A 25746-nucleotide genomic window follows, 5' to 3' on the forward strand; every position below is an offset into this window, starting at 1 on the left:
AAAGAAACGAGCAAGGAAAAGGAAAGCTTTCAAAATAAAGGAATGCCCAAACATAAAGGCAAAATATTTAAAATACTTCCTTTAAGTATCATTTTTTAAAATGGCATTAATGGCACTTAAACTGCAAACAAAAACGACTCAGTTTTCTTGTACAAGGGTTGGTTGAGGGATTAGTTTTCCTCCTGTTTGGAGACAGCAAGATTGGCTCTTGTAACTACGTCTACCCTAAGACACCCAAAGGGACAAAAAGCCCTGAGATGGAATGATGCCATGGTCCCCCTTGGTATGTCTCAGACATGCAGGATGTCTATTTTTATAAAAATTTAGGATCAGCTAGACAGAAGAGCAAGCTGCTGGCATCATGCAAGGCAATAGTTTTGGTACTTTCTCCCTCCTCCTATCAAAACAGGTAACAACCGAAGTTCTACTAGAAAAGTGAACGTGAACATTTCAAAACCAGTTTATTTCACCATTGCACCCACTGAGGAAAATGCATGATTCTTTGCCTGTAACCACACAGCGGTTGAGGTTGAAGTTTCACCAAGGCCTGCAAGTCCGTTTGGACTACCTACCCCTGCGAGAAAGACCAAGTTCGGTAGGCTTCTGGCCTTGGTTGAGGTGATATCCACAGTGTGATGTTTGTGATTATTTTTCTTCTTTTGTGATGAGGAAAGCAACTGCACCTTTTAATACGTGTGCTCTGATCCATTTCCAGCAAATTGCGGGAGCTCTCAGGCCCCGCGCACACTCACTGGAGCTGAGAAGGGCTAGGGATGCACTGCGTGGCTTGGATCAGAATTCAAGCTCAGAGCAACATGCCCAAATGTCAACTCAAACCCTCCTTACCGGTCCCAGGTCACCCCCAATCCGGTCCCCTTCTGGATGTGCGTATATCACAGACGGTAGCCTCAGGAAGTGAGACTCCGTGTAAAAGACACCCCTGCTTCTCTCCGAAGGCTGGTCTAGGGAATAGCTGCCCTTGTCTATGTGCCCTCCAGGGCGGCGCTGCCCAGGGGTACAGCACCACCGGCCACTCGGCCTTGACCCTTGGTGGCCGTGACCTCCAACGCTGGCAAACACTCCCCGGGTGTCCTGCGGTTGCTCATCAGAAGCGAAGTCCTGGTTCTTTGATCCCTTTTGGCAGAGCAAACTTTCTCAGTCCTTTATGGCACAGTGAAATATATTCTCCAATGCTATGTAATTCTGGACTAAGGAGAAGTCTGTTTAAGGCACGTGTCTCGGGGTGAATATAAAAACAACGCTTCCTCCAGCCCGGTGTTCCGGACCTTTAGCTCCTGTCTTCAAGCAGCGCGTTGTTCTCGTGTTCCCTGTCTTTGGTGTCCGCGGGGACCATGCCGTTCTCCACCGCGGCGGGCGGCTGCGCGCAGTGGGTCAGCATGGCCGTGCTGGAGTGGTCCGAGTTGCATATCTTCTCCGTCTCCTCCTCTCTCTTCTCCTCGTCCAGGGAGTAGTTGCGGAAGGTCTTGTAGATCTTCTGAACGTCCTCGGGCAAGGCCTTCTTGGTTTCCTTGTTTTTCCTCTTGGTGAGCTTGGCGCTGGACCCGAACTTGTTGATGATGTTGTCCTCGGAGGCCCCCTGCCCGTGCTTGTGGAGCGGCTCGGGCCCCCGGAGGCGCAGGTTGTTGGGCCGGTTGTTGATGCTCTCCTGGGACGAGGCCTTGGCGCGGCCGGCGTCCAGGGCCGCGAACACGGAGCGCTTCTCGGGGGAGAGCATGTCCAGCGAGTGCGCGCGCTGGTCCAGGCCCAGGCGCCGGCGCTCCATGCTGCGCAGCGTGGCCGCGCGCTGCAGCTTGTCGTGGATCTCCACGCTCAGCCGCCGCCGTGTCTCCCGGAACTCGGCCGTCACGTTGGCCTTCCACTCGGCCGCGTGGGCCTTGATCTCCCCCACCTGGCGGGACACAGAAGGGCAACAGCACGCTGAGAGATCACGCCTTGTCCTGCGCCCCCCAGCGCCCACCGCCCTTGGGTATCCCCACGGGAAGGCCCAGAGGGGGCGCAGCAAACGCCCAGGGCCAGGGGTGGATGCTGCCTCTGCTCTGGTCTCTCTCGCCTAAGTACCGTCTCTAAGGGGCTCCTGGCTGATGTGGCTCAGGGAGGGGCCTGTGCTGGGGAGCAAGGGAGGCTTGGGATTTGGAGATGGGCCTGGGGGAGAGGCGGGTGGCATTGTGGGGGAAGAGCGCAGTGTGCTGAGTGAGTGAGGACAGGCGTTCAGGGTACCAGTGATGTGCCCACCGCCTTTTCACAGGATGGTCTCATTCCTCGGACATTACTGGGGTAGTCACCTCTAGCTGATGGTTTTTAGTGTTCCGTCAGAGAAAGACGTGCACCTAGCTCAGCCCTGGGCACAGAGCAGATTGATGTTCAGATGGTCCTTTGCCCTTCCCCGTCCCTCCGACGCCTCTCTGGGGAGGGTGACTAGCCTGTCCCGAGTCACCTGGGACTGTCCTGGTTTTAAAAGGGAGAGTCTTGTATCCTAGGTCCCCGCTCAGCACCGGGCAAGCTGGGACTGTGGTCGCCCTGCATCTGGGCCATGCTGTGGCCATGCGCCGTCAGGCTCATCCTGGTTTAAGAAGCCCCTCCAGGGCACCGGGTAACCAAATTTCCCTGGCGAGGGAGCAGGAAGGGGGCGAGCTCACAGTCAAGTTCTGCATGGAGCTCGTTATCAGATCTCTGGGCTCTTACTCAGCACCACTAAGAGCACAAGTCCCATGTTTTCCTAGACAGACGAGGAACTCAGATTTCAGCATTGAGGAAAGTCAGTATTTATGTGGTACTTGCTCTTTCGTGACAGCTGATTTTTAGCAGGCCGGCTAGCTACCTGGGGGGTCAGACTGCACGGAGACTGCACTGCTAGGGTTTCTGTAGGCCAGGAGAACTACATCGTGCCCAGGAGTGAGAGGGCAAGCTTCTCCACTCAGCAACCTTCTCCTGGACCCTTGCATGCAGAATGGCTGTACCTGGGAAGTACACAGCTTCCTTCAAGAGGTTGCCCTTCTTTTACTTATTTATTTTTAATTAATCTCATTTCCTTTCTTTACTTCTTCCCTTCTCCTTCCCTTGCCTCCTCCTTTCTTACTTCTTTTCCTCTCTTCCTAGAAGAACTATATGGACTTTCGTTTTTTAAACTCACAAAGAATCTACCTTTCCTTCCTAGACTTTCCCTTTCTCGCCTTTGTGTAGGCTTTCACGCACGTTTAGCTGCGGGAGTAAAGGCTGCGTGCTCTGGGATATACTTCTTTCTACCGATGGGACCGCCAGGAGGGGGTACAGGTGAAAGGAGCCCCTTGGGTCCCCTTCCCCGGGGCTGGCCACAGCTCAGTGATTTCAGTCTCACTCGGAATCAAGGCAGATTCATGATGTTCAAGTGCATTTCCATTCAGGCCCTGTGACCTGAAGGACAGGCGGGCTTTCTGAAGCTTTTTATGATTTTTCTAAGCCTCCCCATGCATTTGCTGATAGGGGGCAATTGTACACCTCCCTCGACCACAGTCTACCTCTGCTGACAATTTTTATATTTTCCTTTTCATTCCATTTTTAAAACGAAGTTGCTGTTTACTATTCTTTGCAGGATCTGTGGGCTGGTGACTGAGTCACCAGATTTTCTCACCTGCCAAAAAAGGATCCGCAAATAATTGCTATTCAATTTCACTTGGCTTTTAGGTAATGATTCCAAACAAGGAAGCCTGGTGAGCCTTCCATTTAGTAAGAAACACTCCAGCCCATAGAATAGAGGGAGGAAATTCTTGACATGAGCTCATCTGATCTCAGGAACATTCGTAGAATCTGGAAGGGGTCCTACCTCTTCTTTCGTCTTTTTGGACAGAACCCGTAGCCAATCTCCGATCATACTGAGAACCGCTGCAAAGTAGGCAAGGCCAACAAGGATCCAAAACCACACGAGGGGCTTATACCACTCCCGGTAATTGATGCCAGCATTTCCCCCTGAAAGCAACGAAACATTACTGTAAGCAGGATCCAGCACGTGGTCTTTGCAGAGCAAACATATTCTGGTCCTTGTAGCGGAGATGCCAGCCCATCACCACCTAATACTAAGACGTTAGGCCTGCTGTATAGGAGATGTGATGGGGGTTGGAAGACAAGGAAAAGATGTTCCCGTTCCTAAAGGAGCCTGACTTGTGGCTGAACCCCCTGTGATTCTTGACCACTAACTGTAGTACCCACAGCAAAAATATGCCCGTGGCCAACTTGATCCACCTATTCTCTCCCTGAGCTTGACAGTGAATGACTAGAGCTAGAGGACAGCAGATCAGGCCCAGTTGTCAATTGTTTTTCTTAAACTTCTTTAAATGCAATACAAAAAAACCCAAAAAACAACAACACACCATTAAATCATCCCTCATGGTTTGGAAGTCATGAAACTGTTTCCTTCTTAAGCGCACACGCATTTACCAAGAGCTAATTGCAAATTTAGACTTTATGGCATTCCTGACACTTTGATCCAAGCCATCGTGATTTAATGCTGAGGGCTGGTGTTTACATAATGCTAATCCAAAGGGTCAATTAAACTGAGTAATTAGAACCACCAGGCCACACTAGAACTAAGCGGGACCTCTAAGGCCAGCTAGTCAAATCCCTTTGTTATAAATAGAGATTACAGGAAAAATCCATCAACCCAAATTGGCCAGTTGCCTGATTGCATTGAATGGCTGTTGCGTTGAACTGACCAGTCATTTGTTCCAAAATAATAAGCCTATTTATTCTAGCCCTCCTGCAGGCACTGCCAAAGGTAACCGAGCAAAACAGGTTCCAAGCCCAGCCCCCTCTCTGAAAGAAGTGGGGATGTTCCATGAAATAATTGATGTCAGCCTCGTTCTCACTCTGTGAGATGTGTTACTCAATGAACCAGGCAGGTGGTGATTCCTAAGACAACCGACATTAGCAATGTGTCAGTAATTATGCTATTACATGATGAGTAATAACTAGTCTTTCCTCCTGGGTCATGGATGTAATCTCATCTAGACTGCTGAATCCATACGGAACTCTTACAGTATCAGCTGTACTTCCCAAAGGCAGCGGGCCAGGCGCTGTGGCCTGTGGTTCTTCTCAATGCAACCGAACCCACTTAAAAAATTTTTCATCCAGCCACTGTGGCTCAGTGGTTTGGTGTCGATGCCAACCCAGGAGATCATGGTTCGATTCCCGGTCAGGGCACATGTCCAGGTTGCGGGCTCCATCTCCAGTAGGGGGCATGCAGGAGGCAGCCGATTGATGATTCTCATCATTGATGTTTCTATCTCCCTCTCCCTCTCCCTTCCTCTCTCTGAAATCAATAAAAATATATTAAAAATATTTTTCCAATGGTGGCTTATTTTCAATATTATTTTGTATTGGTTTCAGGTATATAGCTTAGTGGTCAGACAATCATATACTTTACTCTGTTCCCTTCAATATTTCTAATACCCAACTGATACCCATACATAGTTATTGTAATACAAGAGGCCCGGTGCATGAAAATTCATGAACTGGAGGGAGGGGGTCCCTCAGCCCAGCCTGCCCCCTCTCACGGTCAGGGAGCCCTCAGGGGTGGGAGGCGACTCACTAATCAGGGGAAGGTGATGCCCCTATCACATCCAAGACTTGTCTGCACCTCAGGCCAGCCCTGGGCGGCTTGGCAGCCATCATCAGCGGCTTGCCTGTGCCTTGGGCTGGCCCTGGGGAGCTGGGAAGCCACCATCTGAGGACTGCCTGCACCTCGGGTGTCACTGGGCAGCCGCCATCCGAGGCTTGCCTACGCCTCTGGCATTGGCTGGGCAGCCGCCATCCAAAGCTTGCCTGTGCCTCGGGCCAGCTCTGGGCATCTGGGCAGCCGCCATCTGAGGCTTGCCTGCGCCTCGGACCGGCCCTGGGTGGCTGGGGGGCTGAGGGGACTGGGGAACTCCGGAGGTAGGCATGTGAAGCAGCCAGTCCTGCCTGGGGGCAGGCCCGGCCGTGCTGCGTGCCTGCCACTCCAGCGGGGCTGAGGGGACTGTGCTGCCATCTTGTGGCTGTGGGTGCTACCATCTTTGAGGGCGTGGCAGTCAATTAGCATATTCCCCCCTTATTGGCTGTGGGCACTGCTATCTTTGTGAGGGTGTGATGGTCAATTAGCATATTCCCTCTTTATTAGATAGGACCAGAGGCCTGGTGCACAAATTCATACATGGGTGGGGTCCTTTGGCCTAGCCCCAATCGGGGCATATCAGGTGGGCCAGTGGCAGGGGGGAGGGACTGTGGGAGGTTGGGCGGCTGCGGGGGATGGGCCATGGGAGGTTTGCTGTGGGAGCGCACTGACCACCAGAGAACAGCTCCTGCATTGAGTATCCCCTGGTGGTCAGTGCGTGTCATAGCAACTGGTTGACCGGTTGTTCCGGTCGTTCGGTCGTAAGGGTTGCTCAGGCTTTTATATATAGATTATTGACTGTATTCCCAATGCTGTACTTGACATCTCGGTGACTATTTTGTAACCACCAATTTGTTCTTAACACCTTCACCTCTTTCTCCCAGTCCCCTAACCCTCCTCCCCTCTGGCAACCCACTTTTCAATGCAGCCCATGAGATCTCAACAGCTACTGCCATTTTTTAAAATTAGAATTCCAAACATTGCTAAAGGGCTCCATGGCCAGACCCTCTGTTTGGTGGTTTGGTTTAGCTGCCTTTATTTTTACCCTTTATGTAACCCCTCCCCCCCACCCCCCCCCTCCCCGCAGCTTTCTCTAGGACGCTACTGGAGTTCAGGCAACATGAAGTGGTTTTTGAGCTTTCTCCTTGGGGCTATTATCTGAGAGCAAATATTTACCTTAGCCAGTCACCATCATCCAACAGGATTGTCACTAGGGTGTGCTATGGAGCAACACATTAATCATCCTTCTCCCTCTTTATCAGCGGCTTGTCCAGAGTTGGGAGCTTTCCCTGTGCTCCCAGTCGGAGCTGTGAAATGCTATAATGTTCTCTGTCCTAAAGTGAGTCAGCTACCCAGTAAACCAGCACTGAAAGCTGTGTGGTGATCGGTGCTCCTGTTATATTTTTAATAGAGTCGATACCTTGTTAAATCACAGCAACCATCAACTCTTGTTAGCACACCTTTGTAAACAACCGGGCATCCTTCCCCGTCACTCTGAGAGCATTGTCAAAAAGGTTGTGATAAGCTTCCAGTCTTTTAAGGCACGCATTCTTTGGACCAGTCTATGTAAGCCTGGGAACTGGAGAAGGGCCTGGCCGAATTGCAGCCAGCTCTGTGATTAGAAGAGATCCCTACCTGTGAAGACCTCAGGACACGGGAAATACGGCTCTGTACTCAGTGGTAAGGAAATTAAAACAGGACCATGTCTGTGACTACAGAGGTCACGCCCTTCCTAGGTAAGTAAAGATAAGGTCAAGTGCTGGTCTATGCTAAGTGCTTACAGTCCATGGTGCCTAACACAAATAAATACAAGTTGTAAAGTTTTAAAATCTCATGTTCCCAGGGCTCTGCTCTTTGTGCCCCCAGATGAGCAGATGGACAGATTGAACTGAACAATATTAGAGCAGGGGGTCCTCTAGCAGGCAGCCCGGGGTTAGCACGGCGCTCTGAGGCAAACTATGCTTGAGGGGAACGTAAAGATGTTTATGAAATGGTTCTAAACGCCAGCTGCCATGAGAGCCTTAATTGGAACCTCAGGTGAGTTTTCCCACAGACCAGCTCGGGAGGATGCTAAGGGATTAAGTGGACAACCGTTCCTCTTCCTTTTCTCTGCTTCTCTGTGGTTCCTCTCCAGAGCGTCAGGCCCCTCCCTAGTCAGGTGGCCCCGGGGGACTTGTCCCCCAGGGTGAGGAACTGCACAAGTGGCTGAGCACTGTGCATAAGGAAAGACGGATGGGCTCCCAGGCTTTTATACACAATGTTTAATCACTTCAGCTCTGCCATTCTTAGCCCCTAGTCAATAGAAAGGAAGACACATTGAAACTGCTATTTCTACAGCGGGGACATCAATCTTAGCCTGGCCGGTTGCAGTAGCTACAAGGTCACTGTGCTGGTTATCTGTATAACAGAACGGACCTGTTGAGGAGCCTTCACAACCCCCTCCCCAGACTCTCCTGTTCCCAGATTCCCAGGGACCAGGTCCCTGTCATCATGGGCACCATACACCATGGAGAGGCCAAGGCACAGCCAGGATCAAATGCCAAATGAAGGACAGTCGGCGGGGGAGTGCTCCCCTGAGCTGTCCAGGCTGCTGCTTACCCGGGGACTGATCAAGGCCACATAGACCACCCACCATTTTGAACTTACGATGGAGGTGTTCACTCAAAGCACTCACTTCTTGGGGTAAAAAAGGATCGGTCAATGGTCTGGCTCCCTGGAACTATCCCATTAGGAGGGAGTAGGGTGGCCTCCTCCTTCTGTTCCTGCCTTCCTACCACACTCTGGGAAAGTGGTAGGTACTTGGAAGAGGCCGGATCCCACCTCATTTTCAGCTCTCTCTGTCCCTAGAGCAGCCGTGGGCAAACTACGGCCCGCGGGCCGGATCTGGCTGTTCTATCCGGTTCTCTTGCTCTCCCCTCCGCTCCTTTACTTTGAATTTATATTAGTTCACACAAACACTCCATCCATGCTTTTGTTCCGGCCCTCCGGTCCAGTTTAAGAACCCATTGTGGCCCTCGAGTCAAAAAGTTTGCCCACCCCTGCCCTAGAGGAACGTGATGGTGGTTTTCTTTTGCTTCCATAAACCCAGCCCATGGGCATTTACGTTCACACTGAAGGCTATTGGTTCTGTACACATCCATGCAGAATCTGTTACCCTATGTTCCCTCAGGGGGCAGCTCTCAGCTCTCAGTTGCCAACTGAGTCCTGAGCCTTGTGGGCACACCCCGGACAACTTTTGCAGGTACAACGGCCCTCACCTCTGGTGTCGTAGGAAGCTTAAGCTGCAGATCATTGCAGGCTAGGCTCTGTGCTAATCTCTTCAGGGTTTCACATTTGCTGCTTGCTAATATAGCCTTTATCGATTGATCCAAGGAGCCTTAATACAATTCAGAAGCCCAAAATTCAATGAGAAATTCATTTCACTCATGCATCATTCATATGACGATAAGGGCGCTATGCATCCTGGGAGGAAGAGGCTGCCTTCCCTGTCACGGCAGAAGCCTGATGCTGCTTAGATCACAGAGGACCACAGCCTTGAAAGAGCCCGTGCACAGCGGCGGGGACACTGGGCCTTGGTCGTCTGCTCCTCTCACAGGTCCTTTTCTCATGGAGTTGGAAAGCACTGCCAACAATATCTCCACCACCCCCGGGGGCCCTGGTGACTGGGACGCCCGGGGGGCTCACCTGCCACATAGTCGCCAAAGCCCACTGTGGTGAGAGTGACCACCACAAAGTAAATGGACTCCAGGGCCGTCCACCCCTCGATGTATTTGAAAATGACGGCAGGGATCGTCACAAACACAATGCAGCCGGCCAGGATGAACAGGATGGTGGAGATGACCCGGATCTTGGTCTGACTCACTTGTTTTTTCTAGGAAGAGCAAAGGAGAAAGGCAAGTCAGTTTCATCACCCTGGAACCGGGAGACAGAGAAACAGAAGAAAATGTGTTCCGTCAGAGGCTTTTTAAAAACTGAATTTATTGGGGTGACATTGGTTAATAAAATTATAGAGGTTTCAGGTGTTCAATTCTAAAATACATCATCTGTATATTGTATTGTGGGTTCACCATCCCATCACCCTTTACTGCCCCCCCCCTTTACCCTCTTCTCCTGCTTCCCCCTCCCTCCGCCCTTACCCTGTAATAATCACCATACTGTTGTCTGTGTCTATGAGTTGTTTTTTTCTTAATCCTCTTACCTTTTTCACCCTGACCTACAACCCCTCTCCCCTCTGACAGCTGTCAGTCTGTTCTCTATGAGTCTGTTTCTGTTTTGTTAGTCAATCTTACCCTTTGTGACAGCATGGATGGACCTGGAGAGCATTATGCTAAGTGAAATAAGCCAGTCAGAGAAGGACAAGTACGATATGATGTCACTCATGTGTGGATTCTAATGAGCAAAATTGTCGGTGGCTTTTAACCTCTCTTCGGCCAGGGGCAGCTGTGAGAGAATTTGATGAAAGCCATGGACCTTCTCCTACAAAAACGCACATGCAGGTGTTTTCAGGTGTTCTGGGTGCTCCCAGGCCCCAGGAAGCCGGTTCATGGACTGAACCAAGGAACCCCGCTTGGCTCAGACCTCAGCTGCCCTCTGTGTGGCTCATGAGTGCAGCCAGACTTTGATCTCCCCTCCTCACTGGTGGAAAATGTAAGGAACTCCCAAGAGGGGCTTGCTGCCAGTTTTCATGGCGGCTGGGTTTGGGGCTCTCCACAGTGCTGGTGATGGGTGTCTCCCTGGTTTCCCTTGCATCAGAGGGATGCTGCTGCGAATCCCCCACCCACTCCAAAAAAAAAACCCCAAACAAAACACAACACCAAAAATACTGACCTGAAACAGGCCAGAATGTTTGGCTGAAGAGAAAAAACACAGCCATCCCCATCCACATTTGTGACGGACCCTAGGCAAGTCTCTGTGTGTGCTCTCACCCTCCTTCCCCTGCTGAGGTCAGACAGTTACACTTTTCCTTTAAATACACGTGTCTGAGCTGGTGCTGTGGTCATCGTGTTTGCTGCTGTATCACCCACAAGGGTCGGGACAGGAGTTGAAGTCAGGATGGCAGGGTCACTGTCTAAAATGGGTAGTAGGCAGGTCAGCTCACATCAGCATTGGAAGGCGTCAATAGTGAAGAGGTCAAAGTGCATTTGGAAGGGGAAGGACGCTGATGGAGGCCAGAGGTGGGTTAGAGGCATCAGTGGTGTTCCCCTGGAATGCACCCCGACAGCCTTGGCATTGCCTCCAAGCTGAATGACCCTGAAGGTCTCAAAGCTGCCGGAATTAGCACCGGAGACTGTCTTCGGGAGACCCTAGTATAATAACCTCACCAAAACCGTATGCCGTCATAAATACACAGTGAACACCAGAATGCATGGGCCTTGCCCCACTGCCTGGATTGATTTTCTGCAAAAGTCCACCACGTGGAGGGCAGTGGATGCAGGAAATCCTTACCAGGTGATCCTTTTTCCAGCCATTGCCCCCCGGTGAATTAGGAGGCAGACGGCTCAGAGTGCAGGGATCTGTGCACTCAGAAACCTCACTTCCAGATGCCAAAACAGAAGCTAAAAGGGGTGAAGGGGCTTGCATAGATGCTGCTGCTAATTAAGGGCAGAGCTGAGAATAGGATTCTGAGGTGATTAACTCAGTCCAGGGAGTAATGAAAGGAGTCCAGAAATAGCTTTTCAAGTCTTTCAACAACTCACTAGCTCAGACAAAGTTGCCAGAGTCGTCCCCTAACAAAAGAAACCAGACTAGCCTCCATGAGGAAGAGGCCACCCGGTTCCCTTGTGGGAAGGAAGATGGAGAATATAAAGTTGTGGCTGGACCACCTGCTCTGGAATTCCGAAGCTTCAGTCCTGGCAGAGACACCTGGACCAGGTTTTCCAGGACAGACATGGTCAAGAGGTTCTCCTACCATCGGCCACGTGGCTCCACCCCGGAAATGACAGCCAAGGAAATGACTAGGTCTCAGAGACAGGAAGGTTGCTTACGGTTCTGTGTCCCTTCCTCCCACCCCCCTCTTCCTCCCTGATTTTTTGGGAGAAACATCGGTGCTGCCTCTTCACTGGAAAGTTCCAATGAACAAGAGCTGAAGTGGTGGGGGGTGGGGGTGGGGAAGCTGCTCTCACCTGTGATGACACCCAAAAGACGCAGCCCCACTTGACCGGGGTCCTGAGTCCAGGTATAGTCAACATAGCAGAATGGAGAGGACAATGAAATGAGTAAGAACATTATCTGCACCAATATTATCTGCACCAATCTAAGTCAGCACTATTTATGCTCCAGTTCCCAGATCAATATATATTCCCTAAACATGCATAAGAAAAGCTAAAAAACGACAATCCTTCTTTATAAAAAAAGTCATGTGCTCTAACTCCCCAGAGGACACTCAGTATGTAGATCAGGGAACAATAATTGGGTTCGTGCTCTTATATAGGCCCCACCCATCCCTCAGAAAAGCCACCTGGGGGGAAAAAAAAGATATTTTATTGATATTTTAGAAACTGTATATGAAATACCATTTTTCCCCACAAATAAAAGTATCGTGTCAGGATAAATTACCTGAGAACCCCAGGGAATGTTTCACCCATTGTATAAATTTCTATATTGGCTATTATAGGAGGACTCTGTGGGGCAGCTGAGCCCCTCTGAGAATCCAGGAAGGTAGTTATGATTAGCCTCGTTTTGTTTGCAGACTTGAGCAAAAATCCAGATCCCCAAAGCGGATCGTACCAGAAGTTAAACTAATTGCCAGCAATGGGAACACTATTTCCCGCCCCACTTATAAATCGTCCTCCTCAAAAGCATAATGAAATTAAACAAATTAAATGTTTGTGAGACACCTGTTAGGTCACACATTAGGATGTGAATGCAACTGCAGATGAAATGAGGCGGAGGTCAGGGAAGGAGGACTGCAGTCTGGAGGAAGCTGGAGACACTCTCGGGCTCCAGGGGGTGGGCAGAGGGAAGGTGGCACCAGACGGGACTGGTTTGGTGGCAGACAGGGAGGTGTGTAACAAAGCCTAGACTGCCTGCTGGCGAGTTCTGAGCCAGGTACACGTGTCAGCACTGCTCACTGCCCAAGCCAACCAGTGCGTCTGTCCCTGGGCGGCTTCCTCCAGACACCTTGGGGTGATGCTCAGAGGCTTGGAGAATTTAATCACTGGGGTATTTTAGGGATTTAAGAAATCAAGTGTTGTGTGTGTGTGTGTGTGTGTGTGAAAATGTGAATACCCATACTTCAGTATAAAAGGAAGAGGTGTGGGTGTGGGGTTTTTAGCAATATATGTTATTCTAGATACTCGTGTTTTTGCTGCCCTCTAGATATTTTTTTAAAAAGTTGCTTTTATTTGAACATTTGAAACTGTGGCTTTCAGGATAGAACCACAGACTATCTTATATTTCATTCGGCGATCTTGGGCTTCTTAGTCTGGTTGGCCCTGCAACTGTCAGATATACTGTAAAGCGGTGCTTGAGGACCTGGAGTCTAGGGCCGTGGTTGGCAAACTGCGGCTCGCGAGCCACATGCGGCTCTTTGGCCCCTTGAGTGTGGCTCTTCCACAAAATACCACGGCCTGGGCGAGTCTATTTTGAAGAAGTGGCGTTTGAAGAAGTTTAGTTTAAAAAATTTGGCTCTCAAAAGACATTTCAATCGTTGTACTGTTGATATTTGGCTCTGTTGACTAATGAGTTTGCCGACCACTGGGCTAGGGGCAGACTGCCTGCCTGGACACATCCCGTCCCCACTGCTAAATAGCTGAGTGATCTCCGGCAAGTGTCTCAACTCCTCCGTGCGTCTTATCTCTGTGGAGAAAGAGAATCCATCTCATAGGACGGTTTGGAAATTACATAAGTGTGCCAACCCTTAGCACAGTGCCCGCTAAGTGCTCAATGATTGTTAATGACTGTTATTATTTTTTGTTAAACTTCACCTGAGATTATTTTTCCCATTGATTTATTTTAGGCAGAATGGAAGGGAGAGAAAGAAAGACAGAGACAGTGCGAGAGAGAGAGAGAGAGAGAGAGAGAGAGAGAGAGAGAGAGAGAGAGAATCGACATGTGAGAGACATATCGATTGGTTGCCTCCAGCACTCACCCCAACTGGGTCCGGGGATCGAATCTACAACCCAGGTACATGCCCTTGACTGGGAATCAAAACTACGACCCTTTGGTGTGTGGGCCGGCGCTCTAACCACTGATCCACCAGCCAGGGAAACTGTTTTTTATGTCAAAGTTCAAATATTTCCTTCGATGTGGATTATCCCAAACTGGATGCTGCCCTTTGCTATTGAGGCATGTTCCCTCAGGGCTGGCTTAAGATCGTCTTTGTTTAGCTTAGGAGGTCACTGTTGGTTGTCCCTTCCTGGATACATTTTCTCATGTAATTACTTAATTTTCAATAGGAGAAAAGTCTTTATTGGTTCTTCTATGCTGACTCCAGAATGAGCTGCCACACAGTTTTAGCTCACAATCTTAAAAGCATTTTTTATTTGCCTTTCAATTAATTTCCCTCTAGTTCTTGATCATTCTTCTGAAACTGCCCAGAATTGCAGATAATGTTGGTGACATCAGGAACCAGTGGCAGAGGGACCTGAGGGGTGGGCGTGGCTTTCCTTACCCCGCCCCCACCTCTCCCACCACTTAGGGAATCAAGATGCGTTTCCAAGGTGGGGTTGCTAGGCAATATCTCATTGCTTATTTACCAGTAAGCAGAGCCGCTGCAAAAACCTTGGGAGAGTCCAGATCTGACTGAGCTAATGTGTTCTTGGACTGACAAAATTGTTATCCCAGAAAAGATGGTTTGATACAATATTTGGGCAGAAGTGATGGGATTGTTGTGCGTATCTGTCCAAATCTTGTTTTCCCACTTTGTTGTTAGGCAATGTTTTCTTTCCGTCTCCTTGTGCAAACAGTAGTATACAAAACTATTTCCTGTGTTCCACTGATGTTAACTGTAGGGATTTTTGAAGTACTCGAAACCTGTCTTCTGTGGAGTTCACTTAATTCTCAAAATTACACATGCAATTATGTCAAAGAGCGAAATAAGCTTCATTAATCAGGAGGCAGGGGAGCCAGCTCTCAGAGCACCCCTTGGAGGAAGGGATGTATGCGCGGACCATTCTGGAAGTGTTGGCGTGTTTCAGACCTCCGAGGGCTGAGCCGCATGTCCAGCTCTCAGGAAGCATAACGCCCTGCCTGTGTTTGTTTACTTCCACGAGCTTATGTGAGAGGGGAAGTCTATTTCCATTCACCTGTGGGCTATTTCTTTACTTGATTTTTATCCCCTCTCCAGCGGCCATGCTTTTTTCTTCACTTTTATGTGATTTCTTAGAATTCTGAGAATAGCCACCCAAGCTGTTGTGTCTAGGTGAGAAAATGGTGCACTTGTTGTGGTTTTTAGCCAGACACTGGAGATTTTATACAGAAATAAAGATACCAGGGTGAAGGTCCTAGGACAGGAGCCAGGTGCGACCAGCTGTCCTTTACGGTTCGGGTTTGTTTTGTTGAAATGCAGACACGTTGCCAGCGTAATACAATTGAACTGAGAATAATTTTTCCAAATGGAAAGATAGTAGGAACTGCCTCACACAAGAATTGATTTTATTTTCCAAAATTGTGATGTTTTCCACAAATATTTCTTCTTAATAGGCCAGTTCTACTACTACTTTCAACATCACAACAAATATCCGTGTAGCACCACATAGATTATGAGACTTTTTACTTATTATTTATTATTATTTTTTTACATTAAAAATTAATTAATTAATTAATTAATTTAATTTAAATTCTTTATTGTTTAATGTATTATACATCATTCTCCTTTTTTTCCCATTGACCTCTTCCCGGCTGCCCCCAACTCCCAACACATGCCTTCCCCCCAATCTGTGTCCATTGGTTATGCTCATAGGCATGCATACAAGTCCTTAAGGTTGATCTCTTACCCCCTCACCTCCCGCCTTCCCTCATAGGTTGGACAGTCTGTTCGAAGCTTCTATAACTCTGGTTCTATTTTTGTTCATCAGTTTATGTTGTTCATTATATTCCACTAATGAGTGAGATCATGTGATATTTATCTTTCTCTGACTGGCTTATTTCGTTTAGCATAATGCTCTCCAGGTTCATCCATGCTGTTGCAAATGGTAAGAATTCCTTCTTTTTTTACAGCAGCATAGTATTCCATTGTATAAATGTACCATGGTTTTCTAATCCACTCATCTGTTGATGGGCACATAGGCTATATTCAAATCTTAGCTATGGTAAATTGTGCTGCTATGAACATAAGGGTACATATATCCTTTCTGATTGGTGTTTCTAGTTTCTTGGGATATATTCCTAGAAGTGGGATCACTGGGTCAAATGGGAGTTCATTTTTAATTTTTTGAGGCAATGCCATACTGTTTTCCACAGTGGCTGCACCAGTCTGCATTTCCACCAGCAGTACGAGAGGGTTCATTTTTCTTCGCATCCTCGCTAGCACTTGTCATTTGTTGATTTGTTGATGACAGCCATTCTGACAGGTGTGAGATGGTACCTCACTGTTGTTTTGATTTGCATCTCTCGGATAATTAGTGACTTTGAGCATGTTTTCATATGTTTCTTTTAACCTTCTGTATGTTGAGGAGATTTTTTAAATAATCCTTACCCGAGGATATGTTTCCATTGATTTTTAGAGAGAGGAATTGGGGGGGGGGGGAGAGGGGAGGGGAGAGAGAGAGAGAGAGAGAGAGAGAGAGAGAGAGAGAGAAATATCGATGGGTTGTGTGGGTTGTGTCCTACTTGTGCCCCAACTGGGGATTGAACCTGCAACTCTCTTGGTGAATGGGATAATGCTCCAACCAACTGAACGACCTGGGCAGGGCAAGGAGACTTTTAAAATATCATTTGCATATAATCTCCATGGTAGAGATACTGTAACCACACATTAGTGAGAATCATGCAGCAAAATCTCCGTGGAGACTATGGGAAATGTCCTACTCAAAACCTGAATACACAAATAAATAGTAGCTATTCAGAAAAATAAAGTTATAGCTAGCATCTGACTCTTTAACATTGGCCAACTCAGTATTTTGCTGGTACCATCATGCAGTTTTTGAAAACACTTTTCATAGGTGCTATTAAATTGCTTTTATCACTGAAATGCCAATATAGGTATATCTGGGATTGATAAAACCTTAAATCGACAAACAATAAAAATTCTCAGCTGTTCCATTCCAGGAACACCTCAATTAAAATCTTTGAAAGTTTTCTGTTCTCAAAGTCAGTGGCTTTTAGCATCTCTCTATATAAAAGGCTAAGTGACCGATCATACATCCGTCTGACCGTCTGACTGATCGACCAATGGACTGGCCAGTACATATGGCATGCACTGGCAATCCTATCTAATAAAGAGGAAATATGCTAATTGACCCTCACGCCATTGAAAAGATGGCGGTGCCCACAGCCAATAAGGAGGGAATATGCTAATTGACTGCCTGCCCTCAAAGATGGCAGTGCCTACAGCCAATAAGGAGGGAATATGCTAATTGACTGCCTGCCCTCAAAGATGGCAGTGCCTACAGCCAATAAGGAGGGAATATGCTAATTGACTACCCTGCCCTGAAAGATGGCGGCGCCCACAGCCACAAGATGGTGGTGCCCAGTCCCCTCAGACTTGCTGCGCACTTGCTTCTGGAGTCCCCCAGTCCCTTTAGCCCCCCAGCTGCCCAAGGCTGGCCTGAGGCGCAGGCAAGCCTTAGATGGCGGCTGCCCAGCTGATGCCCGAGGCGCAGGCAAGGCTCAGATGTCAGCTGTCCAGCTGCCCAGGGCCGGCCCGAGGTGCAGGCAAGCCTTAGATGGTGGCTGCCCAGCCGCCCAGGGCCGCCCGAGGCTCAGGTAACCAGGGCCAGCCGAGGCTTGCACTGCCTGCAGTGGCAGCAGCAAAGGTGTGATGGGGCGTCGCCTTCCCCTGATCGCTGGGTCGCCTCCCGCCCCTGAGGGCTCCCATACTGTGAGAGGAGGCAGGCCTGGCTGAGGGACCCCCTCTCCAGTGCATGAATTTTCATGCACTGGGCCTCTAGTTTAAAAATAAACATTGACTTGTGCATGCACAATACATATGAAGTTATCACTGGTGCCAATCATACGCATGTGTTGCTTTCTCTCAAGTTCAAAGAGCGTGTGATGTTAAAGTTAAAGTTGTAAATATGTTATCACAAGGGAAATTAGTCAAGCACTCTGAAAGTGTTTTTACTCTTATTGTGGTATACAGGGAGATATTAGAATAAGATTAATCAATTTATCATTCATTGTTTTTATCAATGTTCTTTTTATATCAGGTTTTTATATCATTTATTGTTATATCATGTTGTCATTATTTATTAATCAATTTATATATTATTTTCATATACATTTTACTAAATTTTTTTCATCTATGACACTTCTATTATAGAGAAAGGGCAAATAGCAATATTAAAATATTTCTTCTAATTAATTTCCTTTCAATGTGCACAAATCTGTGCACGGGGCCACTAGTTTGAAAATAATACTCTATCAACACACAAGATTTTGCATTCAAAATTCAACCAATTAATACAGCACATAGTTGCAAGGGACACACCAGTTTTTTAAAAAAGAAAAAGTTTCTTCATCCTGCACACAGTCTGTACACAAAGAGGGTGGGTAGGTGGGGGGCAGGGACATCTGAGTCTAGGGCTAAAAACGTGCTTTGTGGTGCTGTCCTTGGTGCCCAGCACTGGTCCAGCTATTGATGGCAAAGGTTAGTGCCGAATGACATACCACTGATTAGAAACATCACCTGAGAGAGAAGAAAGGAATATTCTTGCAGCTCCAGTATGTGGAACACACAAATATGCCAGTCCAATGGACGGTCATTGGATCTTTGTTAGCTAAGCATTCAGAAACTATGTCACATAAGCAATCGCACGATGTAGGAACCACCCAGATGTCACCTTGGCTGAATGGTCCTTCTCTCTCGCTGAGGTGAGAAAGGCAGACCCATGGAAAGGAGAGGGGGATGGGGCACCTCCTGATGAGCCAGATCAACAGAATAACTCCTGGCAATTCGATAGATGCCGTGCCCAGCTGCTCACCCACCCAAACCCCTAATTTATTTTACCCAGATGTCAGCAGTACTTGAACAATATCTCCACCCTAAAATGTGCCCCCCCACCACACAGACAAAATATTACTACAGTCACAGTGCTACAGACAGCTGAAAGGTACTCACTCTTCTCCCTCTGCTAGCTAACAAAGGTTCAAGGTCAGAGTTTGTTGGCCAAGCAGTCCTCAATAGTCAAGGCACAATATTCCACCAAATAGGATAAATGTTCCCTCCCACGCCTGATGTGTCTCTTCTTATGCAGGGAACCCTACCCACTATAACACACATGGACTCAGCCTCTTATTCTGGCCAAGGAACCAAGGACGGGCCTTTTTTCTCCTTCTCCTTTTGGGAGCAAGTTGCCCTCAAGAAGTGTGTGCTTCTAGTAATCGCCCGTCTAATTCTGGGCTGTATTAGGAAACCCATTTGTCCAGAGATAGACGCTCTATTCTCCAGTGTCAGAGGGACTAGAGTAATATTAGACTTCAACCACTGAGCCACACTGGCTGTGCCAGGGTGGCTATCTTGACATCCCGATAGATTGTCCTCTTTGTATCTCACTCAGGTTTCATACAAATGTCTCAAGGAAATTTCAGTTTCCAAGTGTGCATGAACTGTAGACAAATAAATGAATACGTAACCCATCTGTGTTTATTCATCTATCACTCACCTTCCATTATTAAGAGTAGCCTCGTTCTTTAATTTGATTAGAATGACTTTGATCAGAATGTGGGTTTGATTAGAATAATCAGACAGAAGCTTATTTAGATCACTGAACACACACGATGAATATCTTTGTGGTTAGTTAATTGGTACATTTTTTTTCCTCTTAAAAGAATTAACTTATATACAAACCTTTTAACGGAGCTCAATGTGATGACTAAAGTATACGTTCATCTTTCATGAAATGACCGGGCTGTTTCGCTATGCAAATGAGAGCAGGTGTGGGCATCACGTGCTCCATGAGACAAAGTAGGAAAGAGTGGTCTACCCTTAGGTAGGGTTGCATCCCTGCAGATAATATTTACTTAGAAAAGTATTCTCTTTAGAATATAGTTTTAGATGACTTTGCAGGGATGTTCATGGGCTCATTGGAAAAGTTCTCCACAGAGGACCAGAAACAAAGAGAGCAGGAAAGGACATGGAGGCCTCCTGATGCTCCCCTCAGGCTGGAGGGAAGATTAGCAAGTGGAATTGGACCAGTGCTGGTGACACGCAGCCTGGACTGCCCTGTTTGTGTCTGTCAAGGATGCTGTTTAAGGAACTATACCATCCTATTTGTCATGTTGTGAGGGAACTAAAGGAATGAGATGACTGGGCACTGTCATTTTAGAGGACACTGGTCATTCCTTTTGTCTGCCCATCATCTTAATCCCCTTCTTTGCTTTGGTGAAAGACAGAACTCTTCCCAATACAGAAGCTGAAGGATGCCCGCTACCCACTTTCTCAGCCTCCCCACTGCAAGGACACAAGCATGCCACTCAGGTTCCCCCAGCCGTGGAGACCTAAGTCAGGCTTTAAACCAAACACTAGTGCCCTGGCCAGTGTGGCTCAGTTGGCTGGAGCATCATTCCATGCACTGAAAGGTGGAGGGTTTGATTCCTGGTCAGGGCACATGCCCAAGTTGTGGGTTCGATCCCCAGTCAGGGTGTGTGGGAGGCAATTGATCAATGTTTCTCTCTCTCTCTCCTTCTTCCTCTCTCTAAAAAATATCAATAAACCAGACACTAGTGAGGCAGATGTGACAGACTTGGTCCTGAAGTATTCATCTGATGATTTTCTGTGTGTTTTCCTCTCCTTTTTTTCTCTCCTATATCCCAAGGGCCATTTCTAACTGAAGGATGGAGATTCTCAGATGCATGCCTTCAGGACCACTTTTTCCTTGCCCAGAGGGCTAGGGTGGGAGACAGACTAGCCACTCATCCTGGGAGGAAGGAACTGTGGAAGGAACTGCATCTCCTTAGGGTCTTCCAAGTGGGCCCTGCTGGCTGTGCAGACAAACACTGCGGTGGCTTCTTCCAGGACCAGCCTGTGGCATGATTTGGGTCATGGTTCTCAGCTGGCTGCTTTCCAAGTGTGGGTCTCCAATCATCCCAAGGATTTGGTAATGATCCATTATCCTTCTTAAAAGCTTTCTTTTCTGTGTAAATCGCGATAGTTGGTTTCTCTCGATTCAGCCAAGCTGCCTGCCCACAAGTGCGCCTCCTGGAGGTCAGGGGAAGCTGACTTTGGCTACTTGGAGGCAGGCAGGGTCACAGCCCCACAGTGGTCGGTTTGAAATTCTGCTCCAAGATCAGCCAGAACTGTAGCCAGATCTGATTTAACCACTTCAATGTCTTCAACATTCCTTATCTTCAGAAGAGTCTTATCAAAAATTATAGCTCATTTTGGCCGTGGTGTGGAAGGGGCTGTGTCCATTCCTGGGATGGGCAGAGGGGTCTGCCCCTGCAGGAGGAACCAGCAGCATTGCCGAGAGAAGTCAGCGGTTAGAGCAGAGACTGGCAATCCAGGGGCGTTCATGGGGAACACAGGGAATGGCCAGAACAGCCACGGGTGACATCCCCTACATGTCTAGCGGGCAGGGGACCTTGGACAGGAGAGCTGGGAGGGGCCTGCTGCAGGACCAGTGGATCAGCCGGGATTTGGGCTAAATATAGATGAACGAGAAAAAAATTCCCCAGTACAATTAGTGGCACGTTAGTGGTGGAATTCTTGGGATGATGGATTTTCAGGGGATTTTATTTGCTTCATTGTACTCTTCTGTGTTTCCCAAAGTCTCCACAATGACCACGCATTCTCTTTGTAATGTTTGTAATGGAAGACGAGGAAAAGGAGGAGGGGTGGGAGAGGAGGAGAGGAAGAGGAATAATGAAGAGAAAAGGGAAGGAGAAAACAACGAACATGCTCACAGACACCACGTGGTTCCCTCCAGAAATAGCACAATGCCCTTGAAAATCACACAATTTGTCTTCCTTTCTTTGGGAAAGGGGTGATGGCCATGTCCTTGAAGGAAAACCAGAAGAATGAGCGTAGATAGTCCCCACAGTAAAGTAAGAGAGATGGGCCTTGTCTGAGCCTTTGTAATCCCAGGGACGTTTGCCAAAGGTGGCGGTGGGAGCTGGGAGGCAGCCTTGTTCCAATTCAGTCATGGCATCCCGCTCGCTGCCAGGGCCACCTCCTCTTCCTACAGAAATCTGCACCTCCCTCCTGAGCAAAGTGCCAGGCGCCCTGCTGTTGGCAAGCTCTGGCCTTCCCTCTCCGTCTTGGTTATAATACTGGTTATTTTTGCACCTTACCCAAGGGACTGGGTCGTTTATTGGTGCCCAGATACAGCATCAGTCTATGCTTCTGTGCCTTTTTTTGTTAATCCTCACCTGAGGATATTTTTTTCCATTGATTTTTAGAGAAAGTGGAAGGGAGGGAGGGAGTGACAGAGTGAGGGAGAGAGAGAGACAGACAGACAGACAGACATCAATGTGAGAGAGACACATCAATTGGTGGCTTCTCACATGTACACCCACTGGGGCTGGGGATTGAACCTGCAACCCAGTAAGGCATCCTTGACCAGGAATTGAACCCGTAACCTTTGGTGCATTGGGTGACGCTCTAACCACTGGGAAACACCAGCCAGAGGATTCTGGGCCTTTTCAAAAGGCTGTCCTATCTGCTTGGATGTCCTTCCCCTTGCCATGCTTGCCAGACTCTTGTTTATTCCTCAAAACACAATTCCAACGTTGCCTCCTTCAGGAAGCCCTCCATCCTCTGGTTAAGTAACAGGGTCCTCCTCCCGGCTGTCTTCGTTTCTTGCATGTTCCCCTGTTGATCAACCAGCTCCTCCTAGTTTGCTGTCTACCTGCTTGTGTGTCGCACTATCTTTGCATCCTTGGGTGCCCTCCATGGCGCATTTTTCTACACCTGCTCCTTCTTATTTAGCACCCAGAGAAAATATGAGAGTAACTGTTTAAGGTCAACTGTTTTATGAAGGATATAAGACAAAGCTCTTTATCCAGCAAGAGATAAACTGCCAGGATTTTGTAACGTGGAATGCTAGGAAAAGCACAGGTGATGGAAAGGCACAGGGATGGACATCCCCACACACGCCCATGATCTGTACTTCTTGGATTGAATAGTAATACCACAGGCACTGAGTCAAGGGGAGTCTTGACTATTTGAACATGGCCATTGACACGAGAATAAAAATCACGTACGTGTATTCTGGAAAGTTACACTGGAGCTCCTGAAAGTTATTTTTTATGACCCTGTTTAGATCCTAACACCCTGGGAAGTGACGGGTCAATCTGTGAGGATGTTCGTGGTTGTCACACAATTGAAGGGACACTCCAGGCATGTAGTGGGTAGAGGTGCTGCCTGTAATACAAGACTTAGTGCCACAAATTAGAGAGTCATCCCAAATTTAGCACGAGTTATCAATGTCCCACTGACAAAATTTATGTTTATAATACCTAAGCTGAGAACTCCCTTTTATACACACACACACACACACACACACACACACACACACACACACACTCCTGTTTGGTACTGCTTCAATATAGGCTGAATTTTACAAGAATATGACTCCTACGTAAATTGCAAAAAAGCTGAATTTTGATTAGTTGGAGCCTTGCCAAGGATTGTTATATCACTCATGGGAAAGTCCCTGGTGGCATCTTAGTCATGGATTTGATGCACCTAACCAGCCTATGTTGGGAGCTATGGCATTTTACATATAGATGAAAGGGTCCCTCTGCTTCGGTAGGTCCCCTGGGGTTTCATGACTGAGCACCTATTACTGAAACATGTATTATTTATTGTAAGTGAGTTTCTTTTTTTCTTCTTCATATTGTAGCTAGAAAATAATGTTGAATTCTTCAAAATTAGCTGTGTAGGTAAGTTGCGCTATCCTATATAATAAAGAGCTAATATGCTAATTAGATTGGATGGTGGAATGACTTTCTGGAACGACCTTCCTGAACAACCTTCTGGAATGACCAGTGGGCGGGGCTGTGAGGCAGCTGTGGCTTCGAGGGCCGAGCCCCTTGCATGAATTTCATGCATTGGGCCTCTAGTCCTATATAATAAAGAGGTAATATGCAAATTTACCATCACTCCAACACACAAGATGGCCACCCCCATGTGGTCAAAGATGGCTGCCACAAGATGGCCGGCAGGGGAGGGCAGTTGTGTGCAATCAAGCCAGCAGGGGAGGGCAGTTGAGGGGGGGACCAGGCCTGCAGGGAAGGGCAGTTGGGGGGAACCAGGCTGGCAAGGGAGGGCAGTTGGGGGGGACCAGGCCTGCAGGGGAGGGCAGTTGGGGGGGACCAGGCTGGCAAGGGGGGCAGTTAGGGGTGACCGGGCCAGCAGGGGAGGGCAGTTAGAGGCAATCAGGCTGGCAGGGTGGCAGTTAGGTATCAATCAGGCTGGCAGGGGAGTGGTTAGGGGGTGATCAGGCTGGCAGGCAGAAGCGGTTAGGGGCAATCAGGCAGGCAGGCAGGCAGGCGAGTGGTTGGGAGCCAGCAGTCCTGGATTGTGAGAGGGATGTCCGACTGCCCGTTTAGGCCCAATACCACTGGGATCGGACCTAAACGGGCAGTTGGACATCCCTCGAGCGGTCCCAGATTGGAGAGGGTGCATGCTAGGTTGAGGGACACCCCCCGCCCCCCGTGCACGAATTTCATGCACTGGGCCTCTAGTATAATATAAAATTCATTTCAATGTGGTAAAAGGGCATGAAAAAGGATTGGTTACAAAAGGCAGTGTTGGATACAATACAATATAAGCATGATGTATTTTAGAATTGCACACCTGAAACCTATATAGTTTGTTAACCAATGTCACCCCAATACAATCAATAAAAATGTATTCACCAATTTTGAAAAAAGGGTGGGTATTGGGTATTACGGAGTTGAGAACCACTGGATACAATTAAACTGTGTATTGTGCTTAAGGAGCTTCTGGACGTTTTTTATAACCCTGTTGAGAAATCTATAGAATTACACTACAGGCATCGCCTAATGAGATGAAGGATCCTGAGCAGAGAAAGGCCACATGCAACAATCATTATCAGTGGACAGCTCCCCTACTGAAAAGCCCTTTCATTGAAATAATGACATTTCAAAGGTTAAGACTGTTTTTTGTTCCACTGACATTTATTTGCGTATGGTACTCCTTTTGGTCTCAAGGTCATTTTCTATATCAAAATGTCTGAGGTCATATCTACGGATGCTCATCCATTCACCAGGTCTGGGTGCCACGCCCTGACCTAGATAGACACTGCTGACCGGTCAGACAGAACCCCTTCCCACAGAACTCCCATGCTGATGGGCATAGTGGGCATCGAACACATGCTTCCAATCAGAGAGATGAATGCTGTTCTGGGTGTGCACGGTGTGCTGAAAGGGGGAAAGGTGCTGGCCACACCGAGGACTGAGTGAAACCTCCCTAAAGAACTGCCAACTACTCTGAGAGCAGGAGGCGGAGGAGGGCGGTTGGAAGCACCGCAAGCATCACCTGGGAAAGGCTGGAAGTGACGGGCTGTGACGTGTTCAGTGCACAGGCCTTTCAATTTCCCCCGCGGAAACAGATTCCTCCCCAAACACGACCCTCAAGGACCTCACTCCGGGAAAGAGTGCTAACTGTGAACACTTCTAAATGTTCGGTCAGTATGAGCGTTCCACAAAATCTGATCAGTGGGCTCATTTTCTGTTGTTTCCCTAATCAGAAGAGAGAATCTGAATTCAAGACATTTTAAAGAAAGATTATTAAAACTAAAGGCCTGTGCTAATTTCAAAAAATGGAAGCCCGGCTGGCATGGCTCAGTGGTTGAGCGTCAACCGATGAACCAGGACGTCATGGTTTGACTCCCGGTTGGGGCACATGCCCAGGTTGTGGCAGGCTCCATTCCCGGTGTGCTGGAGGCAGTCGATCAATGATTCTTGTCATTGATGTTTCTATCTCTCTTTCTCCCTCTCCCTTCCTCACTGAAAGAAAAAAAAGCAGAAAAGATGGAAAG

The 25746-nt window shown here is 48.1% G+C and overlaps 1 protein-coding gene across 3 annotated transcripts in view; it reads right to left on the reverse strand.

Annotated features, from left to right (window-relative positions):
* Positions 1-437: 437 nt before the first annotated feature.
* Positions 438-25746, reverse strand: part of KCNK10 (potassium two pore domain channel subfamily K member 10) — a 108806-nt gene continuing 83497 nt past the window's right edge. For 2 of the 3 annotated variants that reach the window (XM_080683035.1, XM_080683033.1), the window contains exons 5-7: positions 9326-9512; positions 3821-3963; positions 445-1909 (exon numbers count right to left, since the gene is read on the reverse strand). In XM_080683035.1, coding sequence (XP_080539161.1) covers positions 1289-1909; positions 3821-3963; positions 9326-9512 — 951 coding nt within the window. In that variant the 3' untranslated portion in view covers positions 445-1288. Of the gene's footprint in view, positions 1910-3820; positions 3964-9325; positions 9513-25746 lie in introns of all 3 variants that reach the window. The other variant, XM_080683034.1, reaches the window with a different exon arrangement.

Source organism: Plecotus auritus (assembly GCF_963455305.1).
Source record: "Plecotus auritus genome assembly, chromosome: 1".
Taxonomy (NCBI): domain Eukaryota; kingdom Metazoa; phylum Chordata; class Mammalia; order Chiroptera; family Vespertilionidae; genus Plecotus; species Plecotus auritus.